Source organism: Carcharodon carcharias, chromosome 18 (genome assembly GCF_017639515.1).
Source record: "Carcharodon carcharias isolate sCarCar2 chromosome 18, sCarCar2.pri, whole genome shotgun sequence".
Classification (NCBI taxonomy): Eukaryota; Metazoa; Chordata; class Chondrichthyes; order Lamniformes; family Lamnidae; genus Carcharodon; species Carcharodon carcharias.
The window spans coordinates 14,327,265-14,346,242 of NC_054484.1; the positions used below are offsets into that span (position 1 = coordinate 14,327,265).

The 18,978-nt window shown below is 45.1% G+C and overlaps 1 protein-coding gene across 1 annotated transcript in view; it reads right to left on the reverse strand.

The window, feature by feature from the left end:
* Positions 1 to 18,978, reverse strand: part of ncam2 (neural cell adhesion molecule 2) — a 361,641-nt gene that overhangs the window by 282,329 nt on the left and 60,334 nt on the right. The window contains exon 6 of the mRNA XM_041211359.1: positions 13,573 to 13,718. Coding sequence (XP_041067293.1) covers positions 13,573 to 13,718 — 146 coding nt within the window. The remainder of the gene's footprint in view (positions 1 to 13,572; positions 13,719 to 18,978) is intronic.

Genomic DNA, 18,978 nt, shown 5'->3' on the forward strand with positions numbered 1-18,978 from the left:
AGCAAATAAAGTGTTTCATGAAGCCTCCCACAGGTGCTTCCTCTTCCCTGTTTGCTCGATACCAATGCCATTGAGATAGGACTTCCCTCTGGGGACACCATTTTAATTTAAGTGCCCTGTTAATAAAAAAAATTGATTAGCGGCAAGAATCTTTTGCACAAAATACTCATGGTAGAAAGAGATTATGAAGAAGCAATCAAAAAAAACCTTTATCTCAATGTGAGCTGGAATTTAAAGCTGAGGGAGTGTGTAGAGCCTTGTTCAGGTTACATCTGGACTACTGTGTTCAGATTGGAACTGAATTGTATTGGAGACAGTGCAGCACAAGTCCACCAGATCGATTCCTGGGGTGAGAGAGTTGTATAATAATGGGAGGCTGAGTAAACTGAATTTATATTCTCTGGAATTTAGAAGAATTAGAGTTGATCTCATTGAAACAGAGAAGATTCTGAAGGGGCTTGACAGGGTAGACACTGGGAGGCTGTTCCCTCTGGCTGGAGAATCTAGAACATGGAAGCAATATCTCGGGGTGAGGGGTTGATGATTTAAGAATGTGATGAGAAATTTCTTCACTCAAAGGTTGTAAATCTTTGGAATTCTTCAGCAGCTTGTGAATGCTGCATTGTTGAGTATATTTAAGGCTGGGATAAGCATATTTTTGGTCTCTGAGGAAATAAAGGGATATGGGTAGGAAAGTGGAGATGAGGCAGAAGATCAGCCATGATCACATTGAATGGCAGAGCAGGCTCAAGGGACTGAATGGTCTACTCCTGCTTCTATTTCTTTAGTTCTTACGTTTTGCAATCAGTAAAAATACATTGGTCTTGTAGGGGGTTCAGTGCAGATTCAAAAGAATGGTGTCTGGGATGAAGGATTAAAAAATGAGGACAGATTCCCTCACCCCAACACGCTTCTGTTTTCAGACCCTCCACAATTGTCATCTAGCCAGTCACTGCAGCTTCATCACGTCGGGTGCGAGCAACACATCGTTAAGAGAAAATGGACGATGGGCAGGCTATTGCGTCCAGATGCCCAAAAACCTCCTCCCTCAGCAGGTTCTCTTCTCACAGCTCTCTGTTGGCCAACGTTCAAAGGGCGGCCAAAGGAAAAGGTATAAAGATACGGTCAAGGTTGCCCTAAAGCACTGAGGCATTAACACCTCTGACTGGGAGGAGAATGCTGCCGATCACCTGGCACGGCACCGCCTGGTCCATCAAGGCACAATCCGCTTGGAGGCTCAGCGACTCGCCAGCGAGGCAGAACAGCGGTGGCAGAGGAAGGAGAAGGAAGCCTACCAGGGGCTGTGATTTCCACTCCCCTGCGCATCAACGTGCTCCCCACTGCGGAAGAACATCTGGATCCAGAATTGGGTTCCTCAGTCACCTGAAGTTTCACCAAGCCTGACGGACACCATCCTCGATTCTGAGGGACTGCCGATGATGGCCGCAGCCTCAACAGTTGGTTGAGGGCAACACATCTTTAATCTTTGGAATTCTCCATTCCAAGGAGCAGTGGAGCTTGGGTTAGTAAATGTATTCAAGGCTGAATTCGATTTTTGATCTACAAGGGAGCCAAGGATTAGTGGGGGCTAGCAGGAGTGTAGAGTTGAGGCATGATCTTATTGAATGACGGAGCAGGCTTGATGGGCCAAATGGCCTACTCCTGCTTCTATTTCTTATGATCAGACCTCTACTGAAGAGCTTGATCTGATGCTAGCAGCCATGGAAACGTTCATACGTTAGAAGGCATTATACAGTCAAGATTGAGTTGTGGCAAGTCAATGGGCACAAGTGGACTGCAGCCAAGGCAGGGGGGAAGAATAGTTCATGTGCCAGCTTGCTGGTCAGCGAGGTTACTGACAAATTCTGCTGCAGAGGACTCAGATGAGGACGTTGATGGGCAGCGTGCAGGTGAATGCAGATGGACACACATGCTGAGATGTTTGGTGCATTAGACAGAGCCGCCACAGAGCCTCTGGTCACAGTACAGGAGAACCGAGGAGTCCAGCTGGCACAGGCTTTGCACAGAGCTTAGAGTCCATCTTTTCCAGAGTAGAAAGTAGTGGCCAACCCCGTTTCAGCACTTACTGACAAACCCATGATGCCGAATCTGATGGCCAATGTCTCAGCTTTCACTGAAGTGCAAGCAGAAGTCACATAAATGTCTGAGTGTTACCATGGACACTCAACCATGAGAGCCATACTTGCTGCCATCCTGGCTGTGATCTCAGTGGTCTAGAGAGAGGGAAGCTCTAATAGCAGTCCAATAATCTGGGTGCTAACAGTTTACTCAGATTATTGAGGCACCAGCCCAGGGGAGTGACAGCGGCTCCGTGGTGCGTGAATCTGCTGTCCGCTCTTGGAATTACAACATTCATGCTCCCGCCACCGGCACTCTACCTGTGCCCCTTTCTGTTGTTAGCTTGCAGCCAGCCAGCTCAGATTGCTGCTGCTCATGCCGGGTCGGTGCAGTCCAAAGCTGGGCCCTCAAGGCCGGGAGCTGCTCAAGGTTATCCTGCCGTTTTCCCCAGTGAAAGTCATCCACCTCCCACCAGCCATGCAGCTACTGTGGCAGCGCTGCATAGGACCACCAGGACAGGCAAAGCACCCACAAGGCAGGCAGTAAGGGAATATACAAAGCTGAAAGTGCCATTGGATAAAGTGGTTATGGAATGCTTTTATTTCAGGCTGTGATGGCAGATGGTATTGTGTAGTAATTATGGCTTTGATAAACATAGGACTGTAGCTTTAAGAATAATTCTGTGTTGTAAGATCACATGATCTGTGTAAACGAATAAGTTAGCAGCACGGGGAACCTCTTGGGGAGGGTTCTTCTTTAGTTATAGAGTTTGATGCACATGTGTAGTTGCTGCTGTTGCCTTGTAAATAAAGTTAAATGTGTCCACCAAGAAGAGTTGCCTGGAAAATCAATTCTATAACAAATTGGTAACAAGGATGGGATCAGATTTGGTCTTGTCCCTCACCCAGCGATTGTGAGTATCTAAGATAATGAAAAAGGAAGGAAGATATCCTCATCCGAGATGCCATAGTTTAGCAGAATCGATCCCTTTGAAACAGCCACAGATGACTAACCTCAATATATAGAATTCCTTGTGTTCTACTTTCAAGCTAACGAAATCAAGGGGGAGGAAAAGAGGAGAGCGATTTTCCTGAGTATTTGTGGGAGCAGTTTAATTCGAAGCTTGACGGCCCACAGTACCCCAGATTCAAAGACTTTCGGTGAACTGGTAAACCACATTAAGGGACATTTTCAACCCAAGCCCTCAGTCACAAAGCAGAGGTTCAGGTTCAATGCACAGAATAGAGGCCCGGGGGAGACCATTGCCACCTATGTAGCGAAATTAAAACAACAAACAGAATATTGTGATTTTGATGAAACCCTGAATGACATGCTCAGAGATTGTTTGGTATGTGGCGTGCAGGAGGATGTTATTCAGTGAAGATTGCTGGCTGAAGTGAATCTTTAAGAAAGCGTTAGAAATAGCGCTTGCGATAGAAAGCGTTGTATGGGATTCCCAAGCAATTCAAGGGGTGCAAAATAGGGGTTTTCCTAGTTGGGCAAAGCAGGGAACAGCCCTCGCTAACTGAAAATTGAGAGGAAACAGCTTAGCAGCAAATTTGAAAACTAGCTTTTATCAATGTGGATACGATCATACTCCTAACGACTGGCTATTTAAAAGGGTAGAGTGTTATTTTTGTCACAGAAGTGGACACACATTGAAATATTGCAAAGTGAGATTTAAACAGGCTTCCAGGCAATAATCGAAATCCAATGAAGCCTATAGTGTAGACGAGCCAGAAACAACCAATTCTGACATTTATACATTGTTCAACATGAAAGTTGGGAAGACAGAGCCAATTATTGTCATAGTGCAAGTGAATGGTAAACCCAAAAAATGGAAGTAAACATGCTTCTACCACTTTAATAGGAGAACACACTTTCGGATATTTAAATAAAGGTGATGAACAATTAAATTTGGAACAAACATCTGCCAAGTTGAAAATGTATACAGGCGAATAAATCCAGGTAAAAGGTGTCACCGGAGTAACTGTTCATTATAGACACCAATCAGCACATCTGCCTGTGATGGTATTAAGAGCAGAATACCAAGCCTTCAAGGTCGAAATTGGTTGAGGGAAATTAACTTGATTAGCCAGTGAGATTTCAAAAGAAAGCAGGAAAAGTTCCTGAGTTGGAAAAGGAACAAGGCAAAGTACTTCAGAAAGACACGGGAGAGAGTCCAAGGACCACAACAGGATGAAAAAGAAATGTGGGAGGATTCAACAGTCTGAAGAAATGAAGACTGTCTTAAACAACAACATGGAAGAACAGCGGAAGAAACTCTAGGAGACTCTGCTGAATGACAGAATTCAAGATAAAGCGAGTGAGCTTCACAAAGAAAAGGAAAACCTGCTGAAAGACCTTCAAACACACTACAAGGATCCCTCAGGTCAAAGATAAAAGCAGGGCTCTGAAGAAGAGCCACATGAACTTGAAACATTAACTCCGTCTTTCTTTCCACAGATGCTGTTAGACCTGCTGAATTTTGCCAGCATTTTCTGTTTCTGTTCCCTCAGGTCAAAGTTTGTGCCTCTGAAAAATTACAAAGAGAAACAGGAAGAATTTAACGTCACTCTGAACAAACTGAAGAAGCAGTTGGCAGAGAAGACGCAGCAATGTTAAAGGTTCTAGGAGGAAGCCGCCAGATACAAGGAGGGAGACGGAAGGGCTGAATGAAACTAAAGAAGCTTTGAAAGCAAAAGTCGTAGAACTTTCCGAAATGCGAGGAGATAATGAAGTCATGGGTAGCTCAACTGCTGAACTAAGGCAAGTTGAGACTGCATCTGAGAGAGGTCTGGTCCGACAGTGAAGTCAAAAGGAAGGCTGAGACTAAACTCTGTGGGAAGAAGAAGACACATAGGAAGAGGACGCAGAATTACTGATGAGGTGCTGTCTTCGAACAAGACTAAGCCTGATACTTCCCAATTTGGAGGGGAAGGTGGAGAAAAGTGAAGGGAACCAAAAAGTGACTCATGATTTGCATTGTCACGAGCGACAATTTTTTTTTATTTGCTCATGTGATATGGGCGTCGCTGGCTCAGCCAACATTTACTGTTGGAGAAGCAGGTTAGGTAAAGAATTTTGGTGGAGGACCGAAGTAGTTACCTGGACAGAGTAGATTGTCAGAAGCTTTTTCCCAGGGTGGAAGAGTCAATTGCTAGGGGACATAGATTTAAGGCGAGAGGAGAAAACTATAGAGGAGATGTGCGGGCAAGTTTTTTATGCAGAGGTTAGTGAGTGTCTGGAATTTACTACCAGAGGAGGTGGTGGAAGCAGGTACGATAGTGGTGTTTAAGAGGCAGATTGACAAGTACATGAATAGGATGGGAATAGAGGGATACGGACCCCGGAAGTACAAAATGTTTTAGTTGACGGGTAATGTGATCGGCGCAGACCTGGAGGGCCGAAGGGCCTGTTCCTATGCTGTACTTTTCTTTCTTTGTTCTAAGAATAATCCTGTGTTGTAATATCACATGATCTATGTAAAGCAATGAGCTAGCAGCGCAGGAAACATCTGAAGTAAGGTTCTTCTTTAGTTATAGAGTTTGATGCACACATGTAGTTGCTGCTGCTGTCTTGTAAATAAAGTTCAATATGTCCACCAAGAAAAGTTGCCTGGAAAATCAACTCTATAACAGTTTGAATACTGGAGGTTCATAGGTTAATGTGGCATGAGAATGTGATCTCAGGGGAACTGGAATTTGCCTATATCTTTGTAGACAGACCGTCTGAAATGGGCTGTCGACAGAGGCATGCCCCCCACCGACCCCCCCAACCCCCTATCTCCTCTTCCTCCTCTCAAAGTGCCCTCGAAGGCCTGGTGGAAAGGGCTACACCCTGTGGAGGATGCAGCAGACTACCACAAACTTGCTCTGGCAAGAGCAAGAGCTGGACTCCAAGCTGTTTAGACAGCTGAACCATTGTTTTAGGATGTTGATGATGTTCCTGGTGTCTTTTATCATAGATGCCACATCCATGCATGTTTCGATGGCAAGAGGAGTCATGACCCATGAAACTGAATTGGGTTAGCCATATAAATACTGTGGCTACAAGAGTAGGTCAGAGGCTAGGAACCTTGCAACGAGTAACTCAACTCCTAACCCTCCAAAATATGTCCACCACCTACAAGGCACAAGTCAGGAGCGTGATGGAATAGTCTCCACTTGCCTGAATGAGTGCAGCTCAAACAACACTCAAGAAGCTTGACACCGTCAAGGACAAAACAGCCTGCTTGATTGGCATCGCATCCACAAACATTCACTCCCTCCACCACCGACGCACAGTAGCAACAATGTGTACTATCTACAAGATGCACTGCAGGAATTCACCAAGGCTCCTTCAACAGCACCTTCCAAACCCACCACCACTACCATCTAGAAGGACAAGGGCAGCAGATAGATGGGAACACCAACACCTGGAAGTTCCCCTCCAAGGCACTCACCATCCTCACTTGGAAATATATCGCCGTTCCTTCACTCTTGCTGAGTCAATATCCTGGAACTCCCTTCCTAACAGCACTGTGGGTGTACCAACAACACATGGACTGCAGTGGTTCAAGAAGGCAACTCACCACCACCTTCTCAAGGGCACATAGGGATGTGCAATAAAAGCTGGCCAGGCCAGCGAAGTCCTTGAAGCAAGGCTGTATTGAGATCAGGAGCTGAGTCACCTTGTCGGAACCCAAACTGAGCATCAATGAGCAGGTTATTGCTAAGCAAGTGCTGCTTGATAGCACTGTTGATGACACCTTCCATCACTTTACTGATGATCAGATGAAAGATTATTGCAGAAAATGAAAGCTCAAAATGTAGCGGGTAACATATTGGTATGGATAGAACACTGGCTAGCTAACAGGAAACAGCGAGTTAGCATAAATGGTTCATTTTGTGGTTGCCAGGATGTAACAAGTGGTGTGCCACAAGGATCAATGCTGGGGCCTCAACTATTTACAATTTATATTAATATTTTGGAAGAAAGGACCAATGGTGTGGTTGCTAAATTTGCTGATGGCACACAGGTAGGTAGGAAAGTATGTTGTACAAAGAGTATTTAAGGAGACTACAAAAAGATATAGATAGGTTAGGTAAGTGGGCAAAGGACCGTCAAGGACAAAACAGCCTGCTTGATTGGCATTGCATCCAATGCAAATGGAGTACAATAAAGGAAAATGTGAGGTTGTTCATTTTGGCCAACGAATAAAAAAGATGCACATTATCAAAATGGTGAGAAATTGCAGAGCTCTAAATTGTAGAGGGATCTGGGTGTCCTCGTGCATGAATTGCAATAGGTTAGTTTGCAGGTGCAGTAATTAATTAACAAAGCTAATAGAATATTATCATTTATTGCAAGGGGAATTGATTACAAGAGGAGGGACATTATGCTTTTGTTATATAGGGCATTGGTGAGATCACATCTGGAGTATTGAGTACAGTGTTGGTCTCCTGATTTAAGGAAAGATATAAATGCATTTGGAGCAGTACAGAGAAGGTTCACTAGATTAATACCTGGAATGGACAGGTTATCTTATGAGGAAAGGCTGGACATGCTAGGCTTGTTTCTGCTGGAGTTTAGAATAGTAAGAGGTGACTTGATTGAAATATATAATATTTTGAGGGGACTTGACAGGGTGAATGTGAAAAGGATATTTTCTCTTGTGGGAGAATCTAGAACTCGGGATAACTGTTTCAAAATATGGGATCGCCCATTTAGGACAGAGATGAGGAATATTTCTTTCTCTCAGAAGGTTGTGAGACTTTGGAAAGCTTTTCCTCAAAACGTGGTTGAGGCAGAGTCCTTGAATATCTGGGTGTCCTAGTCAATGAATCGCAAAATGTTAGCATGCAGGTACAGCAAGTAATTAGGAAAGCTAATAAAATGTTATCATTTATTACGAGGGGAATTGATTATGAAAGGAGGGAGGTTATGCTTCAGTTGTACAGAGCACTGGTAAGACTACATCCTGGTGTATTGTGTACAGTTTTGGTTTGCTTATTTAAGGAAAGATGTAAATGCATTAGAAGCAGTTCAGAGATGGTTTACTAGACTAATACCAGGAATGGGCGGGTTGTCTTATAAGGAAAGGCTGGACAGGTTAGGCTTGTATCCACTGGAGTTTAGAAGAGTAAGAGGCGACTTGATTGAAACTTTTAAGATCTTGAGGGATCTTAACAGGGTGGATGTGAAGAGGATGTTTCCCCTTGTGGGAGAATCTAGAACTTGGTGGCGGGGGGGTGGGGGGGGAGAGAAACACTGTTTATAATTAAGGGATCGCACATTTAAAACAGAGTGTGTTGTGAGTCTTTGGAACTCCCTTCCTCAAAAGGCGGTGGAAGCAGAGTCTTTGAATATTTTTAAGGCAGAGCTAGATAGATTCTTGATTAACAAGGGGGTGAAAGGTTATTGGGGGTAGGCAGGAATGTCGGGTTGAGGTTACGATCAGATCAGCCATGATCTTATTGAATGGCAGAACAGTTTTGAGGGGCAAATGGTCTACTCCTGCTCCAAATTCATATGTCTGAATGTATGTTCGTATATATGGCAAATGCACTGTGGCGGACAGGTTGGTGAGGATGAGGTCAATTATGTTTTTCTCTCTTGTTGGTTCCCTCACCACCTGCCGCAGACCCAGTCTAGCAGCTATGTCCTTTAGGACTCGGCCGGCTCGGTCAGCAGTGGCGCCGCCGAGCCACTCTTGGTGATGGACATTGAAGTCCCCCCCACCCAGAGTACATTCTGTGCCCTTGCCACTCTCCGTGCTTCTTCCAGGCGGTTTTCAACACGGAGGAGCACTAGTTCATCAGCTGAGGGAGGGCGGTACATGGTAATCAGCAGGAGGTTTCCTTGTCCATGTTTGACCTGGTGCCGTGAGGGCATCATGGAGTCCAGAACGGATGTTGATGACTCTGAGGACAACTCCCTCCTGACTGTTATACCACTGCACCGCCACCTGCTGGTGGGACAGAACATACCAAGGGGGTGATGATGGTCGTAACTGGGACACGATCTGTAAGGTATTATTCCATGAGTATGACTATGTCAGGCTCTTGCTTGACTAGTCTGTGGGACAGCTCTCCCAATTGATCAGCGATGGGAAGCAGGCGGCTGCAAGATTAAGTACAGTTACGATATGGTGAACAGCATTCGATCATGCTACATCGCATGAGAAGATCCTTAATGTTTTGGTCAGACCGCAACAAACTGCCGTGTCGGAGAGCGTTGAAAACACAGAGGTGACTGCAAAGACACAGTGCTGAGGTTGTGCTCAAGTAAATGCGAGTAGGCTCTTTCCACTTAGATTGGGAGAGATAAACACAAGAGTACATGGCTTTACGGTGAAAGGGGAAAGGTTTAGGGGGAACATTAGGTGGAACTTCTTCACTCAGAGAGTGGTAAGAGTGTGGAACGAGCTACCATCTGACGTGGTAAATGCGGGCTCACTCTTAAGCTTTAAGAATAAATTGGACAGATACATGGATGGGAGAGGTCTGGAGGGTTATGGACTAGGTGCAGGTCAATGGGACTAACGGAATAATATTTCGGCACAGACTAGAAGGGCCGAATGGCCTGTTTCCTGTGCTGTAGTGTTCTATGGTACTATGGTTCTAAAGAACTGGTAAGCAGATGGATCCCTCGTGGTGAGATTGCAGCGAATGGCCTGTCAGTTCCATGAGTGGGATCAGCAGTGGGTTAGCTCAGTTGTGGAAGAGAGAAACGGAAGTGTGGGCTGGATCGATAACGAACTAGGGAGAGTCAAACAAAACAAAAAACAGAACTGTCACAAAAACCAGGCCAGAGAAGCTTACGATTATAATGGGCAGCTTCAGGAGTTGCTGAACAACAAATGGTACGAAAAGCAAAGACATCATCATTCCGTGGTGTGTTCCTGCCACAAATCATCTTCATGGGTGGAGTTTCGGAAAAGCACATGAAAGCGCCCTCAGCAGCAGAAGGGAGGTTAAAGGGATATTATCAAAATGTCCACAAAGTTCCCCAGTTTAAATTGGGATGCAGCTGACCTACTGTCCAAATTTAAAATGTTTAAACAGCTTACTGAGAGATGATTTCTTGATTCAGGTGTGTCTGAATCAGATAAAGAAGCCATAAAAATTTACCTAGCAATTGGGAATGAAAGTCTACACATCAGGATTAACAGAAGAAGAGCTAAAGGATCCCCAGAAGAAATGGACTACTTAGAAAGACCAATTCAAATCAGGTTAAACCTCCATATTTGTCAACTAGAGTTCATGTCATTTTGACAGCAGCCTACAGAATCCATAGGCTACTCATCAGCAGATTCTGAGAAAAGGGAATGCATTGTGAATTTTTTCATATGCAGAGATAGCAGACAGAATTGTTGAGTTGGTGATTGCATCCACTATCATGGAAGCCTTCCAGAAAGGCCTGCTAAATAAGCCCAAAATGCATATCATCGAAGAACTACTCAAGAGTGGGTGTAAGTATGAAGGGATCCTTGCAGGTTGACAAAGTTTTGTTGATGCACTCACTGGAATACCTAAACCTAGCAAGACATGTGGAAAATGTGGACATCTACATGCACTAACCAATTCTGCAAGACGTGGCAGAAAGGGCCACTGGAAATGGCACTAGAGCAAAGGCTGATGCAGCTACAAAGAGCTGTGCACGAATCCAAACAGATGGTACACAATGGGTGCCTTCAAGCAATAAGATTGACTGTGTGGTACCCTTTCAGAAACATACACATGAGATGAGTGACAAACCAGAAAATGACGATGATGCGCACAATGAGACAGACACAATGAACACATGTTTCACACCGTCAATCTCATGGAAAACACAGGCACCATCTCACCATCCAAAATGTTTGCCAAGCTTTGGGTTATCAGCCCTAAAAAAGTTGATAACTATTCGCTATTGGCCAAGGTTGACACAGTGTCATGTGCCAACATACTACCCCTGGGTATTATAAAAGACATGTATCCATAAATGTGGAACATCATGGCAAAACCCACTGCTCTGAAACTTTTAGCATGCAACAGTTTATCAATTCCATGTGCAGGATCCACAGTCTTGGAGTACAAATACAATCAATCCTCCTGGGTGTCACAGATGTTTTACATTGTGGAAACTAAAGGCCCAGTGATTGCAGGTCTACCAGCATGTGGTGACCTTACACTAGTAACAAACCATGGAATCAGTTAGACCTCATATGGTGGATCAACTTCAGTTATTACTCCTATCAACTTAGTCCACAACCTTGCATTGAAATATCCAGAATGTTTTGACGAAATTGGCAGTTTTAAGGGAGCTGCAACTTGCAGGAGAATCCAAGTCCATCAATTGATCCACCGGCAAGTACAGCATCCACAGACAAGACAAACTGAAGGTTGAACTAGACAAAATGGAGAAAGGTGGAATTATTGGGACAGTACAAGAGCACGCAGGTTGGTGCAGCTCAATCACGTGTCTTAAAAAGTATGGATGATTGAGAGCATGCCTTGACTCATGACATTTAAATCCACCTTGAAACGTTGTCCATACAAAGTACCCACATTGGAAGAGTTAAATCTGAGATTTGTAGGTGCAAAATTCTTCTCAAAGCTTGAGACCAAATATGGTTATTGGTCAGTAACCATAAACCTTGATGGCCTGTAATTTCCAGCTAATGCCAGAAAGTGCTGGCCCACAGGAATTAGAAGAAATAAATGCACACTTACCTACTATGCTAACCCTCCCATAGTGGGTGGGGGAGTATTGGAGGTCGGGGCAGGTAGGGGTCAGGGCAGTGTCGGTCGGAGGTCTAGGGGGTTGTGGGGATTGCCGGAGGTCCAGGGGGAATGGTGGGGGAGGTTGGAGGGTAGGTCAGTCGGAGGTCCGGGGGGGTCGGCGGTCTGTGGGGAGTGGAGGGGCGGTGGTCCAAGGTCGGGAGCTTGGAGGTATCGGAGGTCAGGGGGATGGGTGGTCAGGGGGGTGGTGGTAGGAGACTAGTGGTGTGGTGTCAAGGTGTGGGGGCAGTCCTGGGGGGACGGCCTGGGCCTTTACAATAGTTACCCAGGAGTTAGAAGAAGTTTTAATTCTTCTCACTTTCTTTGAGTAACTATTGGTGTAACCCTGGCAGAACCATCCAAAGTTTACGATTTAAACTGCATTTTCAGATGGTTTCCAGTGTAGAGGAAGTGTGCACTTCAGGGCAATTGCTGTGCTAACCCTTAACTGGGAACATCCGAGAGGGATTCCCCAGCACATCTTGGGGAGAACCCCCCAAATCTGAAGCTGTGGAGCTCAGAGATTATGGCCTGAGGTCTTCAGGTTTTATGCCTATGTATACATGTTCTATTGTGCCTAGCCTAAATAAATGAACCCAGAATGTGTTTACCCAATCCCTCATTAGCAATTGATGCCTTGTGTCTTGTACAGTAAATAAGCCCAAGGCACCAAGGCATTATATCATTATAATAACATGCCTTCAATTAAGGGCCCTCCTCCTCTTCTGTCTGCACACTGCTTCCCCTCCCTGCTGCCTGTGCTCAATTTCCAAATCATACTGCAGCCCAAGAAGGAATATAACTGTGGCTGCCATTACTGAAACAGGCTTTCCCTAGGGAGGTCAACCAACAATGCTGACTCCCTTCCCAGCATCCAGTTCAACATCTCTTGAAACATTAGCAAAGCCCCTCCAATAACACAACAAAGGACGTCCACAACACTGCAGCAGCAATAATAAGTCAAAAGCACCTGAAAGTTGCATGTTGGCCCTTTTGTGTTGCTGAGGGTTGGGCTGAGGTCACTCAGGTGAACCCACGGTCAGCTGGTGGTGATTAAGGAGGGTCTGCGTGTTGCAGACTGGCAGATTCTATGTCAAGTCAGCATTAGAGGCTTTTTGGCTTCTGATCCCAGTGGGGAGGTGGTGGCATATTGGCCTTTCCACTGGACTAGTAATCCTATGGCCCAGCTAATGCTCTGGGGATATGGGGTTCAAATCCCACTATAGCAACTGGTGGAATTTATATTCAATTAATAAATCTGGAATGGAAAGCCAGTCTTTGTAATGGTGACCACAACTATCATCAATTGTCATAAAAACCCACCTGGTTCACTATTGTCCTGTAGGAAGGGAAATCTGCCTTTCTTACCTGATCTGGCCTGAAGTGGCTCCAGACCCACAGCAATGTGGTTGACTCTGAACTGCCCTCTGAAATCACCAAGCAAGCCACTCAGTTCAATTAGGGATGGGCAATAAATACTGGCCTTGCCAACAATGCCCACATCCCATGAAAGGATAAAAAAAAGCCCAATCTGCATGTGGGTGCATGCCCACACTGATGCTCAAGTCAAGCACACAACCTGGGCTGGTGCAGTTCATGTTTTGAGTTCCAGGGCCTCCATTAAGCTGGTAACAGCAATGCTATGGAGCTAAGTTTCATGACTCAAATGGTTTGGGGAGAAAGAAACTGAAGAGAAGACAAATTGTTTTGTTCCCTCCATGTCATAAATCAATGACAACCTTTTTACCTTCTCTTCTTCTATAAAACTGCTTCCGTTGCCAGTCCTACTCCAGAAGATGGCAGGGGTAGGGTCTCCATCAGCATCACAGGTGATTACCACACGACCATTCTCCGTTGCAGTCTCGTTTTTCAGCAGAGTTATGTGTGGCGGAACTGGAAACAGATAAGAAAGAATATGGTACAATTAACTCTTTTCCATCACTGTAGAGTTTGACTCCGATGTAACACTGTTGTTCCATCATTACCAAATGCTCATTGCCCTGAAGGGTAAGTGGGTAAGGAGTGAATGAGGTTATAAACAATATCACCGCACCTCCAACACAAAGTGAGAGACGGCACCAGAAAGGATCATAACTTCACTCCGACTCTGCTATTGTCCAGGGAATGAAGGGGTGTAATGGAGGAGTTGAAGTAAATGATCAGTCTTCATCTTATTGAACAGTGAAGCAGGCTCAAGGAGCCAGATAGCCTACTCCTAGCTCTTCCTTATGCTCTTAGACTAAAGCTGTATTATTCTATGATATAAATTGTCACTGTCCATTTAGTTTTTAACTAACAATTGACAAATTCTTTAATGCACAACCATGGGTGACATGCTCCTTTGAAAGCAAGGGTACCAATTTCAAAAGGCACAAGAGTCACAAAAACACAGAATGCATTATACTGAAAGGTCATTAACCTGAATCCTTGTATCCTGTGGAGGTGACAGAGGTCTTGGCAGTCACCTAAAGAGCGGACAAGAGTGCCCCGTCATCTCTCTTCGGGAAGGATCGCCGCACCTTGTGTCACTCAGGCAATTAACAGGCAGGTAGCAGGCCTTCTCCAAGGGTCAAGGACCCAGGGGGCAGAAATCCTGCCCAATGAGAGTGCCACCAGGGAGGCAGCAGCTTCTGCCAGTACGACACCCACACAAGGCTTCAGACCGAGGAGGGACCAAGGCACAGATGAGTGAAGGCAGGAAGGGGATCGCGGGGAAGGGGGTGGGGGTGGGGGGGTGGGTAGGTGAGTTGACTTGGCAGCAAAGGCGGGGGGAGGGGTTGCTCTCAGCAGGGATGCCGACCGACCTTTCCCAAGGCCAGGTCCCAGGATCAGGCACTGAGTGCCGTTGCGCAAAGGGGTTCCCCCCCACCGGGAGCCTGGAAACAAAACCACCAGGGTTTGTTCATCATGCTCACCGCATGGTGAGTCCTCGCCTGCCCCTGGGTTAATACCAGTGGTGGCAGGACAGGGCCTTAAAGTGGGCATTAATCGCCCATTAAGTGCTTCAAGTGGGGGCGGTGGGAAGGACATCCCACGAGCACTTCCCACCATGGGTTTCATCGGGAGGCGGGAATGCGACAGGATCGCTACCCACCATCCTCCCTAATTAAATGCCCCCCCCCCCCCCCCCCCCCCCCACCACCAAACTTGCCACAGGGAAAGGCACAGTTGGTTCCGCCTTTTAAGTCTGTTTCACTCCCCAGCTGCCTGACCTGCTGATTTTTTCCAGCATTTTCTGTTATAATTTCAGATTTCCGGCCTCTGCAGTACTTTGCTTTTGTATATTATATCAGACAAGAAACTCTTGCATTTTATGGATTAACAGTTTCTTTCACCTCAGAACATCCCAAAGCTACAGGTAATGAAGAATTTTTTAAGTGTAAGCAAAGTTGCAATGTAGAAAATGTGTAGCAGCTGATCTTTATACAGCTAGCTGCAATAATGACTAAATGCCCTGTTTTACTGATATTTATTGAGGAATAAATATTACCAGGACACCAGGGAAGAATTCCCTGCTCTTCGTGGAATAAGTGTGATGGAATCTTTTACATTGATCTGGGAGAGCAAAGTGCCACCTCTGGTCACATTCACACCACATGTAGTGGGGCATGCTTATCACTTGGAGAACTCACTTGGCACCATTGATCATTGTCCAAAGGATTTATTTCATGGGCTGGACAATTGTCCAAAATGGCTGTTGAACTTGCTTGCATAACGGCAGCTAGTGAACTGCAAAGCAATACAGTGTATGTGCGACATTTTGAGTATATTTGGTAAATGTTGATAAGCTCAGATGAAATAGGGTGGAGGTGGTTCAGTGGAAGCATAAACAGTGATATAGATCAGGCAGGCCTGTTACGAAAAATCTAGTTTGGAATGTAGCTTTAGTTTTAGCAATTTAAGTTTTAATTGTCGATAAAATGAGGCATCTGACTGAGAAACTGATAAACAAATCTCATATGTAAATGCAGCTCAAATAAGCCTGGGTTAATTACACTTAAAAGGCGGCCTGTGTTTATTCAATAAGGTTGGGGTTGACAGTGGGAGCACTTGAACAATGGATGACCTATCGTTTAGTTTGTGGTACAGTCAGAGGGTCTCCATTTATCCCAACAAAAGAAGTTTCCAGATGAAAAGAGGCTGGGGAGCAGTTGGTCAACAAGGGAGTCCCTTGATTGGGACAGAAATTCTGGGGAAAGAGCTGTAAACTCCAAAGCAATATAAATTATTCATATGAGTCCCAGAATCAAGGAGTTGTATTGAAGGTAAAACATAACTAGCTTTGCCTTTCTGTTTGGAACATCCCATGTTTGCCACGTTGTCATGGCGATGAGCTGAGCAGGTTAGACAGTTCCATTGTTTAATTTGTCTGCTCACAGAAACAAGGGGCCCACAGTCAGTCAGCTTGGAATAGGTGGAGTGAAAGCACCCGCCAGAAGCTGTGAATCAGCTGTGGAACCAGCAGCTATACAGTAGCTGTGGGAGCACAGAGCACCATTAGGATCCAGGGGTGTCCCCGGTGTTTAAATCCCTAAAGCAAAAAAAGCAGTGAAGCCCACGCTTGAACCGAAGAGTCCACAGTTATGAGGCCTTTGAAGAAAACTGGAGGATTGCTTAGCGAAAAACTAATGGAAGGGTCCCCATGAAATTTCATACCTTGGAGAATAGCTAGAGCACTGAAGAAAAATCAAAGTGACTTCTGGAGGGCTGTGGCATACCTTTGGGTTGGTACCTAAAGAAGTGAATGAACCTTCAAGATTCTTGTAATGCATAAGGGAACTCTGGGGTGGGGGGTGGGAGGTTATGAAAAGTAGAATTGAGTTCACAGCATGAGTAATTATTAACTACAGTGTTAATGGTGCTTACTTGCTTAATTATTTTTATGTACAATAAAGTTTGTTTTTGTATAAATACTTGAAATCTTGTGGCGTAGTTCTGTCAGTTTTCGGATTTCAATTTAAACATGAACAGCCTCTAACAGGATCGTAACAGGCCTAATGACCTGCTTTTGTGCTGTAAAATTACTCACAAGGTTTTTTTTTATAACCTGTTGCCCTGCACATGAGGCAGTGTTACCCAGGGGTGTGGGCAGGGGTGAAGTGCCGCTGGAGTGCACCGGAACACTGCTCCAGCACCTATACATCCCACTTGATTTTTCTCTGCATCAATTTTTCAATTACTGGATCGGAACGGCCGCGAGGACCTGTTGCAAACAGCTTCTCTCATCTCACTGTTCCGTGACTGCAATGTTAACACCCATCCTGGAAAAAGACTTTGCAAAAGTGACTCTCTCAAGCCATCAGTGAATCCTGGTTCAACAAATTGCCCTCACCCCTAGATCTAAAAGCACTCCTTGACTTCAAAAAAGTGCCCTCCATTGAGAGATTTAAGTGCAAAACCTTATTACATTTTCAGCAGGCCTCTCGCAAATATAGGAGAAGGTGGAATTGTCCTGAACTGTTGATTAAGAAAATGTTTCAGGGGCTGTGGGGGGCATGAGGTTGCGGGTGGGGGGGAGGTGGGGGAGAAGGAATATTCGCCAGTTTCAGAAGCAACCAAGCTTTCTTGTAAAACATCAGTTTGGCACTCCCCTTTTGGTACTATTAATAAATTTAAGGTAGCACATTGTAACCTCACAATTAACTCTTGGCATACATGTAAGATACACAGTACGCTTTCTTTTCTTACTTCTAAGTTAGTGTTGGAAGCAGGCTTTACAGAACTGTCTTTCAAGTGAGCCTTGGAGTGCGAATTTGACCTATTAACTGCAATGGTTAAAGCTGGAAATTTCTCCGTGCCTTATGTACACTTGTGTCGGGCATCGGACATTGGAGAGCTGTTTCTGAGCATGGAGTGAATGGCCTGTCCACTTCCTGCGTACAGGTATTTTAACATCTTCTTCTATGCATACCCGCTGGGTTTATTTAGGTTCTTTCAACGCGCACAAGTAGTTTGTGTATATTTTTATACATGCTAATAAATATGTTAGCAGTGAATTCCCCATGAACTTCCTTCTCTCAAAAGTTGTGTTTAAATGCTGTATATATTGGAAATTCATTTTCTTCCTCATTTCCCAAAAGCATGAGTTCCTGTAGTTTGAGTTCAGGCTCAACGTTAAGAGTTGACTGGAATGTGCGGAGCTTGTGGTGTGACTGTGAATCTGGGGAGGTTAAGAGGTGGTGGAGGGAAGGCCGGGCCCAGGGTCCCAGGCTTCACACCGCTGCTGCTGAATGTCTCTAAGTCAACGTGCAGCAGGAACAACAGCACTATCCCCCCTGACTGTAACAAAATACAGACCTCACAGCTCCCTGCTCTCAGCTTCCTCATAAACAGGAATTTCAGGGTCTTGGAAGCTCCCAGGAACTAAAACAGCGTCAATGTCCCCAAAGACCCTGCTGCATTTGCCTGCTGAACATTAATTCCTTGGCTGTGATGGCCTGAGCATGTGAAATACAATATAAATACCAGATGGTGTTTGGATTTCCTGCTGGCAGTTTCATGTGGAATTTACAGCACAGAAACAGGCCACGGTGTTGATGTTTATATTCCGCACAAGCCTCCTCCCACCTTTCTTTACACCCTATCAGTGTAACCTCCAGCTTCCTTTTTTCCTCGTGTGGTTATTAAGTTCCTTGTATGTAGCTGTACTAGAATCACAGAATGGTTACAGCACAGGAGGAGACCGTTCAAAACATTGTCTCTGTGTCAGTTCTCTGCAACAGTAACTCAGCTAGTCCCACTTCTCCACCTTTTCCCTGTAGCCCTGTAAAATCTTTTCTCATCTGGTAACTATCCAGTTCCCTTTTTGAAAACCGCAATTGAACCTGTGTCCACCACACGCTCCGGCACTGCATTCCAGATCCAAACCATAAAGGAGTTTTTCCTTATGTCACCTCTGATCCTTTGGTTAATCACCTTAGGGTTCTCGACCTTCTGCCGATGGGAAGAGGTTCTCCCCATTTGCTCTATCCAGACCCTAATGATTTCAAACACGATTAACAAATCTCCTCTCAACCTTTTATTTTCCAAGGAGAGCAGCCCCAGCTCCGCCAACCTATCCACACAAATGACGTCTCTCGCCTTCAGAACCATTCTTATAATTCTTTTCTGCAACCTTTCTAAAACCTTCCTGTTGAGACTGAACCAGTGTTTT